Source organism: Taudactylus pleione, unplaced genomic scaffold (genome assembly GCF_031769625.1).
Source record: "Taudactylus pleione unplaced genomic scaffold, aTauple2 ptg001150l, whole genome shotgun sequence".
In the NCBI taxonomy this organism is placed as follows: domain Eukaryota; kingdom Metazoa; phylum Chordata; class Amphibia; order Anura; family Myobatrachidae; genus Taudactylus; species Taudactylus pleione.
Genome location: NW_028285551.1, coordinates 243,816 through 264,662, shown reverse-complemented (window position 1 = coordinate 264,662; position 20,847 = coordinate 243,816). Strand labels below are relative to the sequence as shown.

The 20,847-nt window shown below is 44.9% G+C and overlaps 1 protein-coding gene across 3 annotated transcripts in view; it reads right to left on the bottom strand.

Annotated features, from left to right (window-relative positions):
- Window positions 1-20,847, bottom strand: part of LOC148453443 (uncharacterized) — a 99,905-nt gene that overhangs the window by 17,922 nt on the left and 61,136 nt on the right. For all 3 annotated transcript variants that reach the window (XM_088462100.1, XM_088462102.1, XM_088462101.1), the window contains 7 exons: window positions 11,145-11,245; window positions 8,184-8,250; window positions 5,121-5,167; window positions 2,888-3,038; window positions 2,616-2,741; window positions 2,293-2,481; window positions 640-732 (listed from right to left, as the gene is read on the bottom strand). In XM_088462100.1, coding sequence (XP_088318226.1) covers window positions 640-732; window positions 2,293-2,481; window positions 2,616-2,741; window positions 2,888-3,038; window positions 5,121-5,167; window positions 8,184-8,250; window positions 11,145-11,245 — 774 coding nt within the window. The remainder of the gene's footprint in view (window positions 1-639; window positions 733-2,292; window positions 2,482-2,615; window positions 2,742-2,887; window positions 3,039-5,120; window positions 5,168-8,183; window positions 8,251-11,144; window positions 11,246-20,847) is intronic.

Sequence of the window (20,847 nt, the reverse complement as noted above, 5' to 3'; positions counted from 1 at the left end):
AAGTCCCATGTTTAAAGACTCGCTGCTATAATTTAACAATTTTTTTCAAATTACATTTTGTATTGGTTTATAGAGTATCACCTGATACATTTTTAATAAGCGCCAAAGTCAATAGATTGTTTTGAATAATAATACTTGGTTAAATTACACATTGAGCATGATAATTGCATCCGTACATTTACGTTTCTACGGCTGTCTTTTGATTTGCATGCATCTGAAGATATATGCAGCTAGAAATTTATTGTATAGCTAAATCTGGGCTACAACACAGTCGTCATCGTCATAAACTATCACCCTATGGAGTGTGTAAAGATATACCTAGTAAATGTTGTATCTTAAAAATAAGTTTAATTCTTAATTGGGTTTTAGGGGGGTGTAATTCAGTCTCCATAGGATTACTGTACTTACAAGCCCCAAGTGCACCAGTGCCCAAGTCAATAGTGATATCACGCCTATTCCATATGGAACAAATGGCTTTATACTGTTTGTCACGGTTTAGGATCACTTGGGGTTAAGCATCTTGTATATGACACCTTGGCTGAATGACACATACTGTAACTCTTTCCCAGCTCCCTCAGTAGAATTTTGGGTTTACTCCATTATTATACAACACTGCACATTTCCCACCCGAGATCTTACCTGGATAACTTGCTGGTGCTTGGGGATGGTCATGTCTGATACTCGAAAACTTAAACTGTTCTTTAGCTGCTCTGCCAGGGCCAGATTACAGCACTGGAGGAGAAACCGGATTAAAGTCTACAATCTGCACGCTAACAGAACATTATATAAAGATTCCAGAGGAGTGTGAGTGTAGTGAAGTTTAGTGAAGTTTACAGATTAGTGTGAGTGTAGTGAAGTTTACAGTTTAGTGTGAGTGTAGTGATGTTTACAGTTTAGTGTGAGTGTAGTTATGTTTACAGTTTAGTGTGAGTGTAGTGAAGTTTACAGATTAGTGTGAGTGTAGTGATGTTTACAGTTTAGTGTGAGTGTAGTGAAGTTTACAGATTAGTGTGAGTGTAGTGATGTTTACAGTTTAGTGTGAGTGTAGTGAGTTTACAGATTAGTGTGAGTGTAGTTATGTTTACAGTTTAGTGTGAGTGTAGTGATGTTAACAGATCAGCATGAGTGTAGTGATGTTTACAGATTAGTGTGAGTGTAGTGATAGTTACAGAGCAGTATGAATGTAGAGATGTTTACTGATCAGTGTGTGAAGTGATGTTTACAAATTATTGTGAGTGTAGTGATGTTTACAGATTATTGTGAGTGTACTGATGTTTACAGATTAGTGTGAGTGTAGTGATGTTTACAGAGCAGTGTGAGTGGTGATGATTCCAGAACAATGTGAGTGCAGTGATGATTCCAGATTAGAGTGTCTAGTGATGTTTATAGAGCAGAGATGATTCTAGACCAGTGTAAGTAGTGTTATTTCCAGTGTACTGTGAGTGTAGTGATGTTTCCAGAGCAGTGTGAGTACAGTGATGTTTCTAGATCAGTGTGAGTGTAGTGATGTTTACAGAGCAGTGTGTCTAGGGGTTATGGTCAATATCCCAGCACATGGGATGCGGCAAGTAAAATACTGGTGCCCAAATCTCGACAACTGTCAGAATCCCGGCGCCGGCATCCCGAAGGTAAGTAGCAGGGTTAGGAGGAGGGTTAGCGTTAGGGGTTATGGTTAGGCAGTTGGGGGAGAATTAGGGTTAGGCACTAAGCGGGGGAGGGTTAGGTTTAGGGTGCGGGGAGTGGGAGGTTGGGTTTAGGCACTAGGGGGGAAGGTTTAGGCACCGGGGAGGGAGGATTAGGGGTAGAGATAGGAGGAGGGTTAGGATACCTACCGACAGGTGTCGGTATCATAACCCTGTCAGGATGCCGGTGTCGGGATTTTGACTGCCAGGATCCCGAGCGCCGGCATCCCATTCCCAATCTGTCTCTAGTGATGTTCTCAGCCTAGTGTGAGTCTATTGATATTACCAGACCAGTGTGAGTCTAGTGATGTTCCCAGACCAGTGTGAGTGTAGTAATGTTCCAAGACCAATGTCTCTAGTGATATTCCCAGACCAGTGTGTCTACTGATGTTCCCAGACCAGTGTGTGTAGTGATGTTCCCAGACCAGTTTGAGCCTAGTGATAGAGAATAGTCCCAGAGAATCAATTTTCAGAGACATGTAAGTAGGGTGAAATAATTCCAGAAAACAGAGACAATAGAGTGGTGATTAGAGCAGTACAAATGCATTAAAAGACGGTTTGCAAGCACAGACGAATAAGAGTGTAAGCTCTGCAGGGCAGCATGACTCACAAAGATATGCATTTTGTATATGAACAGATCCATCCTCTTCTTGGTGATGAGTAGCATTTTGCTAAACAAGAAGAAGGCTCTTTCCTTCTTGACACGTTGCACACGGAACGTCCCTTCCAAGATGAGCTCCCCAAACCCACTCAGGTCAGGTCCCTGCCAGTTCAGCAGCTTGCTCTGTATTTCCTGGAGGTGAGTAAGGAGAGCGTAGTGTCATATAGTTCACCGGCTGAGATTCAGGCACAGCTATTACCATTCATTCTAATCGCTCGTTCCTGAAGTTTACTGGATAGCTTCCCAACCTCTTCATCCCTAGTTACCTGGAGCCTAACAGCGTGTTCCTGCTTTCTTTTCATGTCATTGATGTACCAGGCCACCGCAGTCATAGTGATGATTGCTTCCTCCACCACTTCATAACCAGGGACATTCTTATCAAAGTGCTTAGCCAGCTCCTGTCATAAAACCAAGAGCAGACATGGGCACATTGGACAGGGGGAATCAGCAGGGGGGACAACACGAGACTGGTCAACGGCTACTGAGAACAGGTGCGAAGGAAATGGATGGTGACAGTAGGGTCAATATACAGACTGCCACCCACCTGCAGGAGGAGGTGGTACTTCATAATGCGCTGTACGGGTTTCAGGAGATAGGTCTCCAGAGGCAGGGAATGTGACAGCACCGCCTGTCTCTCTCTAAAGAACTGCACCAGCTCCTCATTCTTCATACATTCACGGAGCACAGACACAGAGCTGGGGAGATGGGAAAGGAAGAAATAGAGACATTATAACATGAAAGGGGCACTGTTTGTGTTTTAATGCGGCACTGTACTGTATACTGTGTGTCTGAGGTTAGTGTCCATCCGTTAGGTATTGTTGGAGGAGGTCACACCAGCCATCTGCTGGCAGTAGTCATTGCTTACAGCAGGCCTGGCCAACCCGTGTGTCTCTCCAGCTGTTGTGAAACTAATACCAACATGCCCTTCCATAGTTGTAGCATTCCCTAATAGCAGGGCACATGCTGGGACTTGTAGTTTCACAACAGCTGGAAAGCCACAGGTTGGCCAGGCCTGGCTTACAGCAATTTTTATCCCAGTGTTATTACAGTCACTAGTGTCTCTATATCCAACTTCAGTGATTTACCGCTGTGACGCTATCCTATACGTATATACTGTAATATTCTTCTTCCTATTATCTTAAAGCCGCATAAACATTAGTTTACTATTATTTACTAATATGAATGTGCACTTTACAAGAAAAAAAAAAAGAGATCAAGAATCTCTGACCATTTATCTGCTTTGGGATTTATCAATATGATTATTTACTGTGTATATATCAGAATATTTTAATAGTGTATATTACATTGTACAGGTAAATTATTATAGGTTAGGGTTTTCTATGCGGTATATATAATGTAAACTTTTTTCTAAACGGTAACATATGGGAGCAATCAGGGAGCGCAGGAGAGGAACCTACTCAAGAGGAACAAACTACAAACGTTTATTAAATGATCAAACCTTCTAAAGGGGACAAGTGGTGGTGTTGCCCACAGCAACCAATCAGATCGTAGCTATCATTTTATAGAATGTACTGGATACATTATAGCTCTAGAATATGATTGGCTGCTATGGGCAACAGCACCACGTGTCCTCTTTAGAAGCTGTGATAATTCTCGCCCTGTGACTGCATAGGAGTGAGTGTGCTGGGTATAAAGGACCTCATTCAGAGTCGGTCGTTGCGGCCGCACGGTCGTATGCCACCGATGTTCGCTAAACTGCGCATGTGTAAAATTCGCAATGCGCGTGCGCAAACTAGCTATTACGATCAGAAATTGCTCTCTCCTTCAACTTTGCCAGGTCGTTAGTTTGAGTGACAGGATGAGGCGTTTGTGGGCGGTAACAGGGGAAGGTGCTTGTGAACGGGGGAGTGGAGATCCGAACACAGGCATGCCTGACTATGCAAACGGCGTTTTATGGGAGGGCATAATTAACTAAGTAGTGTCATGGCACATGTGACATGGGAGGTTTTTACACTGACTTGTTCGTAGTGTTTAAGAGAGGGTATGGTCAACCTTAAGGTCTACGACCAGCACCGATGGTTCCCGATGGTCTCGATTAATCCTTATATGCCCGGAGATGACGTGTAATGGGAACGAGAAGGGGGCGTATTTTTAGTCTTACGGCCGCACCCTCCCCTCGCTCGTCCAGCTAACGATCCTATCTTAACGACGCAACTTGCGAGCGCTTCATTTGCATATCCGGCCCCTTTTACCTTACGACCATGCGGCCGCAACGACCGACTCTGAATGAGGTCCAAAGTATCATGCCAGACCATACAGTGAGGGTCACTGGCGGCTATTACAGTGGGGATGGATTGCTCTACGGCCCGATCTTAACCAGGTTTTTAGCTGGAGAGAGTGACTACATGGATCACTAGGTTTCTATCTGTCACACTTCTCCTAAGCTGTAAGTCCAGCATCGGCTGTTACCGCACAGCCTGTGGAGGGCAGGATCACACACCCCATAGGCTGCACATGGGGCTCATGGTTACACAAGTGCAAAATGTGCGCCTCTCACAGCCCTGAAGCTATTTGCTCCTATAACTACGCCTGTGGTGCACTTCATGTTCTGGGGTTGCATTGCCAAAACTGGAGTGTGGGAGGTCACCTGTGAACATGCTAGCAGGACAAATAGGTGCACAGGGGGGGGGGGGGGGAAATGGCAAAGCTCTGCGAGCCCACGTGTAGTATCCTGCGCTCTTGTGGACGACCTTTATTGCTGTTCTGTCCGTAACCTTTAGAGGTCTTCCAGCTGTTTCCAATAAGAGGGTGATTACCTGGGATAATTCATACAGTACAGGGTATAGATGTCAAACTCTTCACTCTGCGGAGAAAATATATGGTCAATATGAAGCTGGGATGTGAAGTTTGGATTTTACATAGAGTGTGAGCAACATATCCTGTATCCAGCTCTTCTACAGCTACTAGTATTACTGTGATAGCCATACATAAGATTCCAGTGGTGGAATCTCAATGCACATTGGGCCAGTTACTTTTAGAGTACACTCTTCAGTTCCTGGCTCTGACACGTGGTGGTGGTGGTGGTGGTGGTGGAGGAGGGGTGACCTGCCCACTTTTAAAATGTCTGCTCCGGGAGAAGCCTTGGGGTGGCGACCACGGGGAAAGGGCGGGTTCATGTCATCGTGCCCCTGACGCATGCTATACAATGCCGCTATTCAGCACAGATTGCGTTATCAAGGTCCCCAGGCCACCCAATTCACTGGGGAAAGCTGTGTCTACCATTCCGGGGATGCTGGAGACCTCACCGAAATTTGGGAGACTTCCGGACATTGGAGGAGAGTAGGCAAGCAACTTATATTCCAAAACAATCAATTTACCACAATTGGAATATGTGTGTACTATTGGCGATGGCATGGCAGAGTATTCGTACATACCAGCTGATGCCCTCAGTCAATGAACAGACCAGTACTTGACCAGTGGGGTGGTTTATTCAGCTGCCATGTGATTAGTGTAGCCGTATCCACAGTTATGCATATACAGCATGGGGCGGAGCCGGTGACAGTATATGGGTAGCGGGGCAGGATGCGAGGAGTATCGGTGGCTGTAGCAGGATGGAACACGCGGGAATAGCAGAGTCTCCCTGGAGCTAAGTCTCACTGTGGCACGCTAATACAGTGACAAGATGGCGGCCATCTTGGTTAGGGATTGAAGCCTCCCTAAAGGAGACAATATGGAGTATGCGCAGTAGCGCTCTCCGGCTTCGACAGCAATAAAACACAAAAAATAAATATAGAGTTTTTGCTTTTTGGGGGTCTCGAACATGATTACAGATTTAGAGCTTGGGCCGAGTTTAGGGACTGGAATAATGCTGGGTGTCAGGTTGGGGATAGGATTAGATTTTGGGCTGAAAATGAGAGCGTTCCATAGAATTAAGTTTAGTAGAGCAGCTATTTTACTTATCTGAGGAAAATATCTCCTCTTAAACCCAGAGTTGCTTCCTTTCCTGGGAACTGGGCCAGGAGCTGTTTTAGAACCGTCACCTATCAAGATTTCATTAAAAATCAATTGTTGACCATGGGAAAATGCCCATTCTGCCTATTTATTAAAATAGACCCTGGGCTCTTAGATCTTTTCCTGAGATTTGGAACATAGGTGTGGAGGAAGATTTTCTAGTAAACTAAAATACATCTAAGGGCTCGTACACATGAGAAGGGGGGAACATTCCATCTGAGGAGGTGAGGGTAGCTTAACTGAGGCTGCAAATAGGATCCCTTTACCCCTATGGGGAACATGGCAATAGTACACATGAGTAAATGCTGGATGGACATGGACACAATAGAACAAGACTTGTTGCATCCATGTCCAGTCAGGGGGTGGTATAAGAGAGGAGTAGGCTGGTGAGCAGCCACCGTGCAGGCCCCCTCCTCTACAGCAGCACAGTACACTCTGGTTTGAGTCTACTGCGCATGCACAGGTCTCCGGGAAGATGGCGCCCCTTCTATGTTCCTGGAGACATTTCTACTGCGCATTTGCAAATCAAGGGGAAAACGCCATTTTCCTGGTGATTAGAGTCTGCAGTACTGGACTACAGAGAGGTAAGTATAATAACAATATGGGTGCAGGGTTTTGCGGTGTGGACCCCCCTGGAACTAGGGCCTCGTGTGCACCACACACCCTGCACCCATTATAGATAAGCCAATGTGTCTGGTTGACCTTTGACACTGAGCACTTACGTGTACTGAGGCAATATCCTCATAGGTTCAATGAGCACCAGCCGCAGTGCTGCTTATACTTGGGGGCTGATTCTTAGAAACGCAAAGTATCTGCAGTTGCAGGCAGCCGCTTCATCCTTATTTACTACCTTGTGCAACTGCAGGTCTCCATTCAACTAACTCAGGGTTTACGCGCATGCAAGCGGAAAACCGTGCCGCCCATTGATCTGACGCCGGCCGCCGCAACTGTCATCATTAGCCCCACGCTAGATGCTAGAGATCCACTGGTAATAGGCGTCCCTTATCCCTAACCACAACTCAGAATCGCAAGTACAGACGAATAAGATACACGCCCACACGCTCCCACGACACTCCCACAAGTCAGGGTGGTTATGTGCAATTGCTTTGCCGCTGCCCAGTCCCCGCCCTGAAACGCCCTATTTCACAGAAAGACAGCCCTTTGCGTCTGTGCACAGATAATCTGTTTGATGCATAATCAGCCTAACTGTGTGGACCAAGCAGCGTATGTGGAGAATGACATCTGACCCTTCCCAGCAATACATTATATTAGCACCCAATCCACAGGGAATGACAGGTGGTGTAGTGGCGGCAGCAGGGCATTGTAATATATACTTAGGGGTTGATTCAAATATGGATCACGGCTGGTTTGACTGTTATTTCAAAGGCAACCGCCGGCAGAGTCTATCACCGAGCATTGTCGCTAGCAACCATCTAAGGTAATAGCTTTGCATGGGGAAGCTAACTATCTCCTGTATACAAGGACCGTCTCTGTAATCCAATCACTATCTCAACTCGTGTTAGTGATAGCTGTGTAGTAAGGGGAAAAAAAACTTTATTTCTAAAATAAAACACTTTTCCCTTTGCAAACAGCAATTTGAGGTACTGTATCTTACAAGCTTATAGACTGATATGTTCAGTATCTACATTTATATTTTGCTTAGATAGACTAAATTAGCTGCATAGGGCTGGCACTGCTCAGCTTGTGTTTCAGTATTGTGATGTTTATTGGCTTTTATACCTTCTTTAATAGTCTATCACTATCCCAGGTTTAATTATATTTTTTTGATAATATGTTCCACCCTTAAAAGATGCTCTTGCTTAACTAGTGACACCACTGGGTATTTGGCCAGCAGGGGGCAGTCTTACCCTCATGACAAAACACTCGGCAATCATGTGGGCAGAGGTGCAGTTCTCCAACTCTTCAAGCAGTTCGCTGTAACAGAGGAGACAATTAATATGATACGGCTCCACGCTGCTCCCTCTCTCCTGGGCACCATCTGCGTTTCTATAAGCAGCCTTAACTACTAAGTTTCCTGGGTATTCTTAATTTAACTCATAACTGCATTATAACTTTTTAACATTTTCAGTTTTCAGTATAATAAAAACAATACGTCATATATATTTTAGATGATAATGAATTATCAAGAGAGAGTGCATGAAAATTGTTTTCAATTTACTAAATTTATATACAGGTATACAATAAAAATAATTAAATTAAATGAATTATTTTTTTATTGTATATCTGTATATGAATTTATTGTACGCAGCGGCTGTGTGAGATTATGCAAAAGCCGCACAGGGCATCCTAAATAGAAAGACCCCTTACTACAGGCTTCTGTGATCTGACACTTAGGGGAGTATCTATAATGGGTGCTGGGGGTGCTGGGTGTGCAGGGCACACGGGCCCCTGGGTCCAGGGGGGCCCACACCGCACACCTTGCACCCATACTTCCTAATACCTCTCCAAAGTCCCACGTCGGCTGGAGAGGTGCTACACAGAACGCAGTAGCCACTTTCCCGGCGTTCTGCATATGTGCAGTAGAGAAATCGCTGGGAAAATGGCTGCCACGCCATTTTGCCAGTGTCCTGCGCATGCACAGTAGACTCTGGGCACAGGTTAGTGCCCGGAGTCTACTGAACCTGTCAGTACGCCACGGTCGCCGAAGAGAGAGGAGGGGGCCCCGGATGGTGAGTGAACATGGGCCTCCTGCGCTTAGTCTAAAGACGCAGCATCGGATCAACCTCTTAAACATCGGACATCTGTGTAACCCTCCAAGGAGGCAGCCACTGATTTGGGTACGCCCAGAAAATGGGTCCAAAGCAACCCGGTTTCTGGAACGCATAGCGTTACCGCCCCCACACGCCAGCAGCATGTCAGATGCACAGATCATTAGACATAAATATCGGGTTTACGTAAATCCCTATGAGGCCAATTATATGGATATTTTATTTAATTTTTTTATTCGTTTTTGGATGTTTTATCCTTATTTTTTTCAATGTACATGATCTATATGTATTGGGCTTACACCATATAAAGTTCGGACAATATTTTGTGATTTGTTTTTGGATGTTTTATCATTACATGATCTATATGTATTGGGCTTACACCATATAAAGTTGGGACAATATTTTGTGATTTATTTTTGGAGGTTTTATCATTATTTTTTCAATGTACATGATCTATATGTATTGGGCTTACACCATATAAAGTTGGGACAATATTTTGTGATTTGTTTTTGGATGTTTTATCATTACATGATCTATATGTATTGGGCTTACACCATATAAAGTTGGGACAATATTTTGTGATTTGTTTTTGGAGGTTTTATCATTATTTTTTCAATGTACATGATCTATATGTATTGGGCTTACACCATATAAAGTTGGGACAATATTTTGTGATTTGTTTTTGGATGTTTTATCACTACATGATCTATATGTATTGGGCTTACACCATATAAAGTTGGGACAATATTTTGTGATTTGTTTGTGATGCAATCATGTTTCACTAATTGGATGCAATTTTGAAGTATCATGAAATATTAAAATATAATTGATGGCCTTAGAATAAATATATAGGACATCATCCAAAGTCTCATGATTTATTTAAATATATATTGTATATATTTCACAATAAAGGTTATACATTACTGGATTATGATTTTTTTGGATATACAGTATAAGCCTGTTATTTATGTTGCTGGGATATACTTATGTAATGAATAAGTGATGTATTGTTATAGGCTTTTATCACGCCAGCATCTCTTGCGTCTCATGCTTTGTACAGTGTTATACACTTAAGACCGTGGTCTCCTCATCACATCCTAAACTTAGAGGATTGAAAGAATTCAACATATTATGTCTACAGTGACTATGTCGGCATTCATAATGTCGACATTAGAATGTTGACATGATGACAATGGCATATGTTCATCATCTCGACAATTAGCATATTGACTTTTAGCATGTCGACACTGATGAAATGACGACATGGTCATAATGTCGACTATCCAATTCCGAGGTGTCCCTAACCCCTAAACCTATCCCTAATAATCATATTTTCACTTTGTCAACATGCCATATGTCGACAATTTGTCCATGTTGACATTTTGCAGATGTTGACATGTTAGATGTCTACAGCTAAAGCATGTCAACATCATAACTGTAGGCATTCTGGGGGCGATTCAATGGTTCTAAAGAGGCCAGGAGCTATTCAATTGTTTTTCTTAACCAGCCCAAGGCTGCACTTATCGCGGATTTCTGCTGGCACCCTTCTGAGCCCTTCAAGTAAAGTAAGGCTTCGGGCTGGTCACATGTGTTGTGCACACCATAAATGCAGAGTACCCGGCACTTACCAGGGGAAAAGCTGCTTAACGAGGTTGATCCCTTGCATTAGGGTGCGAGAAAGGGGCTGTCGCAGGAAGTAATGGGGCAATTCAATTGGCTGCGCAAAACAATTGAATAGCTCCCTGGCTCTTTAGATGGGAAGTACAAACAATCAGTGGCAGCTCCAGGGGTGGCACCAGAGGAGGGGTTGTAGCGCAGTCCAAACTTCAACTAGGGTAGCCACACCAACTGCCAGTGAGACCCAGCCGGCGATGAGTGGCAGCGTTTGGGGTGGCAGTTGGTGTGGCTCCCCTATTTGAATTTTGAACTGTGCTGCATCTCCACCTCTGGTGTCACTAATAAAACACTTTCGATTGAGAATAAAGCTGAGCTCTGTAATCTATTAGACCTCATAGAAACTTGCTGCCATTAAAGCAATGCTATTACAGCCCCTAATTTATCTTACACGGCTGCGATTAGAAAAGGAAAGGTTCCTCTCACCTGTTAAACTCATAAATATCTTCTATGTTGCAGAATAAAGTGCTGACTTGCTCAGGTTTCAGGGGAAGCTGACCACAGTCTATGATGCAGCCTAAATAATCCTGTGAGGAGAGAAAGGAACATAAGCTGGTAAGTAGTGTGTGTGTTGTTAGAGGCTACATAATGTAACATGGGACACACACACACACACACACACACACAATCACTTTCTCACTGTGAGGAAAGCTGCTACACAGGGTAATCAGGATGACACTGTCATGCATCCCAGCATGTCGGTTGCGGCAGTAGTAAAACAGGCTTCCGTGGCTGCCCACAACGTCAGCCACTTTGTTTGCGACTCAGAATTACACCCAAATCCCAACCATTGTAAATAACTGGTGCTATACCTGTGTACAGAGCTGTATTATGGCTGGAGAAGCCCTTCTGCTCTGTATCTGATATCACTGTCATGTACAACACTGTCCAGGTGAGATCGCTCAACGCTCCTCAACTGTCCTCCTGCACCCTCAGCGGAGCGCACCAATCTTTCCATGAGACTCAGAGGATTGCTTCCCCCTCTCCAGCCTCAGAAATAAGCAGTCACGGTCACAGCTGACGTTATACACAGGCTCAACTAATAATCATAGGTCTACCAAGATCTTTTCATTCATAGGGGTCAAACCAATTAGGTGCGTATTGCGAGTAGCGAGTTTGTTTCATGAAACTCGCAGACTTCACACGAATGCGCCCACCCGAGAATTCTCCAATCCAAATAAAAATGCCTAAACGTGGTACTCGCAGTGGAGGTTTGTGAATTGACTGCCACATGTGATGTGAGAGAAGGGCATGAAAAAGTGGGAGACCCTCGTGGACCCCCCCCAAATTGATAATTTCGTTAGCAGGATCGTATAGAAAGCTGTTTGTGGACATAAGGAAATTACTGAAGGATTTAAAATGGTGTCAAATGGCTAAATGGTGTAAAAATAAAGCAAACTCTGTTTAATCTCAAACGAATTAAGTGAAAATGCAAAAAAAAAGTAGGAAAAAAAAGGTGATTTTGGGGTACTTTGAGGGCAATTTGAAAAATTGTAAGAAAAATTATTACAAAAAACAAAAAAAAACAAACAATTATTTTTCAATTTAAAATATACGTTAATAGGGGTGCTTAAACTAAAAAAAAAAAAAATTGATTTTGGGGTAATTTGGGAGTTTTTTTAACCCCCCCCCCCAAAAAAAATGACATGTAATTATTGGTATATTAAGGTAATTGGAATCTTCTAATTACCTAATTAATCATTAGTGGAGGCTGTCCAAGGGGTTCAGCACGGTGTCCCGACATTTTAACCTTAAAATAAAGATTTTCCCGTCCCGTCCATCTCTCACCCTCAGGGAGGTGCAAGTGGAAAAATGCTAATTTACTTCGACTGGTTCAGTGCGAGTTGCTAATTGGATCGCAAAATGAATTCACTAGGCAAATTCACAGAGAAAACAGCACCTCGCACCTCGCAATTCGCACCTAATTGTATTGACCCCTTAGGGATCTATTTATTAATAATCAGTGAGACCTAATAATTTGTATCTCAGTGTATCGCAGTGATACAGTTGCATCTGTATGTACCCTGGTGGAGCCCCAGCAAAAACCCGCTCCTCTGGGAGCCAACGCTGCCAACGAAAGGTCACATGTGCCCAGTAGTTTAACCGAAGGGGGTAACCCATTGACTGTTACAGGTATACCATCTCAAGCTTTGCTTTTTGTTGCTTGATGAACTGCAAGAGTCTGTATAAAGCTCTATGTGGACGGTAGTCAGTGGCAGGCATCTCTGGCGTTAACCTTTTGATAACTTGACAGAAGATGAGAAAAGCTCTTTCTCTGGTCAAAAGTCAGCAAACATGTATCTAATGACACTTAGAGTACACTTTGTAGAGTATAGTAATAATGGTGACTCACGCTCTAATCTGTTGAGTTACACTGGTCTGCAGGCATTGTAGTCTGTCTGTGTTACATCGTCCTAAACAATATATAGGTTTCCCCTGCAGACCATGTACTGTACATAGGGCTGCGTAATGCGCTTTTAGCAGCAGGAGTGCAGAGCTTTCACAGTTCTTACTGTTTGAATACACTTATTCCCAATGAGAATTTGCTGACAGAGTTGGTGAGTGGACCCTGCAGTCTCCAGTATGGGGTCACTTACACAGGCATTTAATTTCCAGGCGGAATGCAACATGAACAAACTGATCCATCAATCTTTGAAGGACATTGATGACTGCGGGGTCTGTTTCTTATAATACACAGTTTATTTCCAGAAATTATCTGCATATTTCACTGATTTCCCCAATGAAGATGGCAGCTATTTGTATATATATATGTCTGGCATCAGTGTAGTGCCAATGTACTCAGATCCGAAGTAAGCGGGAAGAACCGAAACGCTCATCTCTACACGTAAGTGCCACATATAAGTGTAGACAAGCTGCCAGTTGCAGTCCCCATGCTAGGGTGTGGGGAAGCAATATTACGCGAAAAGGAAGGGAACACAAGAGAAATCATACACCAGAATGATAAATCGAAGGGGCAGGCAGGGAATATAGATCTCAATGTTTACCCTACAGTCAGAATTGTTTGCTCATGCTGAGTTGGGCATACTCCCAATTGCTTAGCATGACAAGCCAGCTTTTGATAGGAGGGGGAGCGAAAATAGAAAAATAGGCTCTGCAGGCCCCATACCTCAGAAATGGAAATAACCTTCACTCACCATATGTTCCATATTGCCCCCCACACCCCCATCTCTGTTCCGTAATACCCCCACATCAATGTTCCATACTGCCCCTCACACCCCCATCTCTGTTTCATACTGTTCCACATCTATGTTCCATACGGTCCCCCACACCCCATCTCTATGTTCCATACTGACCTTCACACCTCCATCTCTATGTTCCATACTGACCCCCATGTCTATGTTTCATACTGTCCCCCACACCCCATCTCTATGTTCCATACTGACACCCATGTCTATGTTCCACACTGACTCCCACATCTATGTTCCATACTGTCCCTTACACCCCTTCTCTATGTTCCTTACTGACCTTCACACCTCCATCTCTATGTTCCATGCTGACCCCCATGTCTATGTTCCATACTGTCCCTTACACCCCATCTCTATGTTCCATATTGCCCCCATCTCTATGTCCCATACTGACTCTCACACCTTCATATCTATGTTCCATACTGACTTCCACATCTATGTTCCATACTGTCCCTTACACCCCATCTCTATGTTCCATACTGACCTTCACACTTCCATCTCTATGTTCCATACTGACCCCCATGTCTATGTTCCATACTGTCCCTCACACCCCATCTCTATGTTCCATACTGACTTCCACATATATTTTCCACACTGCCCCCACACCTCCAACTCTATGTTCCATGCTGCCCCCCACACCCCTTTTTTATTTTCCATATTGCCACCCCCCCACATCCCACCACATCTCTATGTTCTATACTATTTATTAACATTTATGTTAATACCTCAATGCGCTCCACCCAGGAGTGTTGGAATGAGCCACAGTGCTATAAAACAATGTACTGAGGTGGTGAATTTTCCCTGAACCATAGATTACGTCCAGAGTGTTCCGGAAGTTCTGTAAAAGAACAGTGACTTTACAAGCCTTACAATACATGTCCATTCATCCGTGTGTGGTCCACTACACGTGTCCTTATGCCGCCTACACCTCTCTGGACTGGTTCCTATTGCAGCTCATACTGGGATAGTTGCTAATATTTTCAAATATTTCCCTGGGTCACTTTGCCAGTGAGTCAGGCATCTGGGCAGATAATGTGTCATGCAGTCTCGGAGGAACTTGGAGCACTACAATAATCATCATGCCAAGTTTGCTGAATGTGAAAACAGTGCACTTTTTTGCATTTAAAGGTTAAGAACTGTATATATGTATTTTTCCTATTTTTTACTCGCATACAGTGAAGCCCCATTTGGGCTATCAAGTCTGCGATGCTCAGAATAGCAGAGAGGAGACATAATAGACAGACCATCATTGGCAGGCCCCTCTCATTGAGCGCTGAGAGTGGGGGGTGGAGCAGGTACTAGTTACCTTGGCCCGTATGATCTCCCCCACTACCGCCGGCTGTGCCTGTATAGCAGCGCAGCCAAGCGGCACATTGGGTAGTGAGAGAGAGGAAACTCTCACTGCCCAATGCGCTGCTATACAGGCCAGCGGTAGTGGTCAGAGAGGAAGGGTGAGCCCTGCATATTAGCCCTGTTAGGCACCACTAATAATAGCTTATTCTAGGGCTTCCCAAACTAGGGGTGCCACAGGTTGGTGGTCCAGTACTAAATACAATGATTTCTGGCCAATATGACAGGCAAAACCAGTGCTGGTAGCTGTCAAAAATAAAATATGTGGACAACCCTGTCCACCACCACATAACTGAACCTAAGGATGGCAGGTAAGCACAATTTACCTTCATTTATTATTATTTGCTGAGTTACTCAATAAGAAAATTTGGGTTTAGCGGTGGCGTGGAAAAAATCTTGATATCTAGGGTGCCATGATTCAAAAAAAATGGTTTGTGAACCACTGGCTTAATTAGTTTTTTGTTTTTAAAGGGGGCGTGGCCATGTCTTCCCAGTTTTGGCCACACCCCCCCTCCTGTACCTGGACCTGTTAGAGCTCTTGACAGTCCTGCCTCCGGGCCCTGTAGGCATTGCACAGACTGCTCCAGTGCTAGTTCCTGCCACTGACGGCACCAAGGAGTCTATATCTAACATACAGAAAACAGTGAATTTCACTGACCAGTTGGTCAATACTGAAAAGCAGAATTTCTAGAGAAAACCTTTAAAACTCTGCCTTTCCTCTGGCATTTACTGACAGTGGGCAGCTGTGTGGAAATATCCTTCTGTGTATAACTTGAAGCGGATGTGTTTCTGATTCTGGGCATCAGACACAAAGTTTCAAGCATGGTGCTCTGGGCTATTCTGACGTAATTTTTCTAATTTTTCTAAGAATTTACATATTTATTTTAAACGTCGTGTGACTTCAGTAACTGTGCAGCTAGTATAGAGAGAATCGTCCTCGCGATTTGCATGGTTGCATGGTAATACAGGAGTTTTCTGCACCCTGTGCTGTGCCACGCCCCCAACCCCCTGAGAGCATGATGTCATGTGAAGGGGGCGGGGCAATCAGCCCTGGTAATTACAGCTCTGACTTGCTCCGGGGTTGTTAGAGCTGTAGGGTGCACTGAAGCTGCAATTCTGGCTGCATGGTGCCATTCCAGGGCACTGTGCTCTGTGCGGTGGCACCACTCGCACACTCCTATTTACTTCACTAGTTGGAGCCACAACCACGCATCCTAACTCCACCCAGGGCCCATTGACCACTGAAGGACCCATTTTCGTAGGGCCTCATTTGTGCTCAATCCAATGATGTTTAGTGCAACCCTGAATGTAGTCACGGCATTAGACAAGAGCATTTGAGAATATAAGGCTTGATTAGAGTTATACGCTATGCCGAAGTTTTCGCAGTTTAGGTATAATCGGCAATCTGTGCGTCAAGGTACATTACCGTAGTTGCTCGCAGCGAATATTTACTCACAGCGTGATTGACAGTCAGGTAGGGTTTGGGGGAAGCAGACGTGTTGCAACCTTTTCGGGGGCCTGTCACAGCCTGCGACTGCGATCCCATTCGCTAGAAACATGGCTACGGTGTCTCAGTACTCACGACCATTTAGCGGGCCCCTAGGCATTTATTATTATGCAGTGATAACACAGATTTTACTATCGCAGCTTATTACAGCAGCTGCTGTAGCCTTTACTAGGTAGTGTATATTGATTTTTTTTATCTGGACATAGGGCTTTTCTCCAGATAAATAGGCCCCTTGGTGTAAGCTCAACTGGGCTCATTTTCTAACATTGCATTACTGTGCAGATTTACACTGTACCACAGCAATCAATCACCAATTAGATTTTATCTGTGTAATGCACATTAAGCAGTGAAATCAAGAATCTGATTGGTTGCTATGATTTAGTGCATATTTAGCACGTATGGGGAATGTTATTGATGGAGTTGCCGCTTCCCGGCATATTCAACCTGGAAATTTATCACGGCAATACTAAACAAAGCAAAACATGCCGTGTTACCCCTTAGGTCCGTTGAGAGGGGAAGGGATGGGTACAAATTACCCAGCCTCTGTAGCGACTTGGAAGAGCAGGGGTGGCATCACCACACACCTCACAATTTCACAACAATGCCCTTCCAGTGGCCACGCCCTCAGTACCCAGGTGTGATCGATGCCAGCCGCGGCTTGTTCCAGCTATAATATTATGGCCACTGATCTACTGCATAATATATTATGCAATTGTAATATTCATTTTTCAGTTTGAGGGGCCTATTCATCAACACTAAAATAACAGTTTTAAGGACATTTTTCTTAATTACCGTTATTTTAGTATTCATTAACACATATATCACTGATATCTCCTGGTTAAGTCCGTCTGCGTTAATTTCCACACTCCCCATACATTAGTACAGTAGCATGGGGATGTAGAAATTAGACTATTCATCAAATTCCAAAAATGATATATTTTCGGAATTTGATGGTGTTATTATACGCTATTCTCAGGTGGCGTACAGCGGGTTATACTTACCTGCTTTCAGCTGAGCAGGTCCTCCTCCGGCTCGTTCCGTCACTCCCTCGTCCCTCCTCTGGTTCCGGCTGCTGCTCTGACTGTGTTCTCCTGGCTGAACACAGTAAAGTTTTTAAAAAAAATAATAATATTTAAAAATTTTTATCTTTACTGTTTTCTCCTCTTCGGACGGGAGGTCGGGGTCCGTGGCTGCAGAAGCCAGGTAGGTGGGGGACAGGTAGGTGGGTGGAGGAGAGGGGTTTTGGGGGTACACAGAATTACCAAAGCTGTAGGCAGTGATGCGCATGCGCTGCTTTTACGGATGTAACAGCGCATGAGCAGCACTGATTACAGCTGCGGTAAGTTAGTGTAGAGAGGGAAAAGTATCTATTTCCAGAAAAGCTGTCATCGCAAAATTGATTTTTCGGAGTAGAAACTTATGGAGACTAGGAATGATGAATTCCTCCGGTAATTACGTAGAACTCCATTCGAGTTCTAAACCTAATTACCTCCATCGAGTTTTAGTTATGATGAATAGGCCCCTGAGTCTTGTACACAGAAAGCAAATCATTGTGCTCTTATTTGTGATATAGCAGGAAGATAATGCACAGCATCCTTGAGTCTATAGCATAGAGGGAAGATCCATAAGATACCGACATTTCTAACGCTCTTTCCAGATTGCTCACATTGTAGTATCTCTAAACATTTCCCCTCAAGACATTTGGTTGAGACAGTTGCTCTCTCTCTTGTGCAATCGAGGAGCTGGACCCCTGTGGATTTATAGCAGAAACTCTATTTACAAATAGGGCATTTCTCACAAACCGGATGAGAGGTCGGGAACTCTGCTCTGGAATGTCCTAGGAGGCCTCTCAGCAATAGGGAGAATGAATTAGATAACTACAGCAAAGGGTGGAGAGAAGAGGAGAAAGCGACACAAGGAAGGGGAGCGAAAGTCATGGAGAGGAGAACAGAGGCTGAGGGAGAGCAGAGATAGCAGAGGCTGAGGGAGAGCAGAGAGAGCAGAGGCTGCGGGAGAGCAGAGATAGCAGAGGCTGAGGGAGAGCAGAGAGAGCAGAGGCTGAGGGAGAGCAGAGATAGCAGAGACTGAGGGAGAGCAGAGATAGCAGAGGCTGTGGGAGAGCAGAGATAGCAGAGGCTGAGGGAGAGCAGAGAGAGAGCAGAGGCTGAGGGAGAGCAGAGATAGCAGAGGCTGCAGGAGAGCAGAGAGAGCAGAGGCTGCAGGAGAGCAGAGAGAGCAGAGGCTGAGGGAGAGCAGAGATAGCAGAGGCTGAGGGAGAGCAGAGATAGCAGAGGCTGAGGGAGAGCAGAGAGAGCAGAGGCTGCGGGAGAGCAGAGAGAGCAGAGGCTGAGGGAGAGCAGAGAGAGCAGAGGCTGAGGGAGAGCAGAGAGAGCAGAGGCTGCGGGAGAGCAGAGAGAGCCGAGGCTGAGGGAGAGCAGAGAGAGCCGAGGCTGAGGGAGAGCAGAGAGAGCCGAGGCTGAGGGAGAGCAGAGATAGCAGAGGCTGAGGGAGAGCAGAGATAGCAGAGGCTGAGGGAGAGCTGAGAGAGCAGAGGCTGAGGGAGAGCAGAGAGAGCAGAGGCTGAGGGAGAGCAGAGAGAGCAGAGGCTGAGGGAGAGCAGAGATAGCAGAGGCTGCGGCCTCACCAAGGGGAGGAATTTATCAATGGCCGTTTCTGGCGGCGGGATGGTGATTTGCAGAGCCGCGGTTTGCATCGATGTTCCACCAGTTATACGTTGATGAATATAGAGACTTGAATCGTTGTTCTTTTGTGTGTCATTAACACTATGTTTATGGCAATCGCTATTAGTGAATTTTTTAAATAGGAAGATTTATCAAAGCTTGGAGAGAGAGAAAGTGGAGAGTGAAAAAGTAGATTGTAAGCTTGCGAGCAGGGCCCTCTTACCTTTATATCTGTCTATTACTACCCAGTTTTGTACTATTATTGTTGTTTCCAATTGTAAAGCGCAACGGAATATTCTGCGCTATATAAGAAGCTGTTAATAAATAAGTTACTTTACCAACCAATCAGCTCCTAACTGTCATTTGTCAAACACAGCCTGTAACGTGACCGTTAGAAGCTGATTCATGGAAAGACAGATCCGGCCAAGTTAAGTCCGCCTCAGAATAGGCCGGACATATACTGTATGCAGAAACTTGCTATATGCGCCTGTGAACAGAGGGGTCGATTCAGACCCGGACGCTAAGCTGCGCTCTTTCGCAGCTAAAAGGGTCCGGGTATGTAAATTCCACGTTCTCACTGTCTGGTGTAAGGACGCCGTCTATGCCTTAGAGAGCGATGGCAGAGCGAACGCACGCCGGTCTAAAGACGACCACTTTTCTATCTTAACACACGTCATCTCCAGGAAATGTAGATTAATCATGACCATCAAGATTTATCGGAGCTGCTCGCAGCCCTTGAGGTACAGTAGACCCTACCCCACCGCAAGCACTGCGATCACTGCAGACTGAAATATAACCAAGTGACGTGTACAATGACACATCCATGCTAATTATGCACACCCATAAGACGCCGCTTTGACGCCCAGACACACCTGTGTTCGCAGCAAGGACCTTCCCCTGTTACCACCCGCACACGGCGCTGTCACTCAAAATAGCGTCCAGTCTGTGTACCATAAGCACACGATTCCCGGGCGCAGTGACTGCTTCGCGCATGTGCAAACGTGCAATAATCGCCCATAGCATGCATCCGCAGCTTAGCGAACGGGTCTGAATGGGGCACAGAGATCTGTGCTTGCACATGTGGCTGACCCCACGTATGAGAGTGATGTGAGAGGAGCAGGGACCGAGGAAGCGTTACCCAGCGGGACACATGACCCTTACAGTAATGTGTCCTTGCACACAGCACAGGGGATGGGGGACAGAGGGAAGAAATACTCCGTATTAAGTTAGAGTGTGGTCTGCTCTCCCTCACACAGTGACCTCTGCCCGGTGGGAATGTGTCAGAGAGACGCTGGGTCTCAGCAATCTGTGGAATTCCAGGAATATCATTGGCCACCAGTTTATTCTGTTTAAATAACAACACAAGCAGGACATCCATCACAATG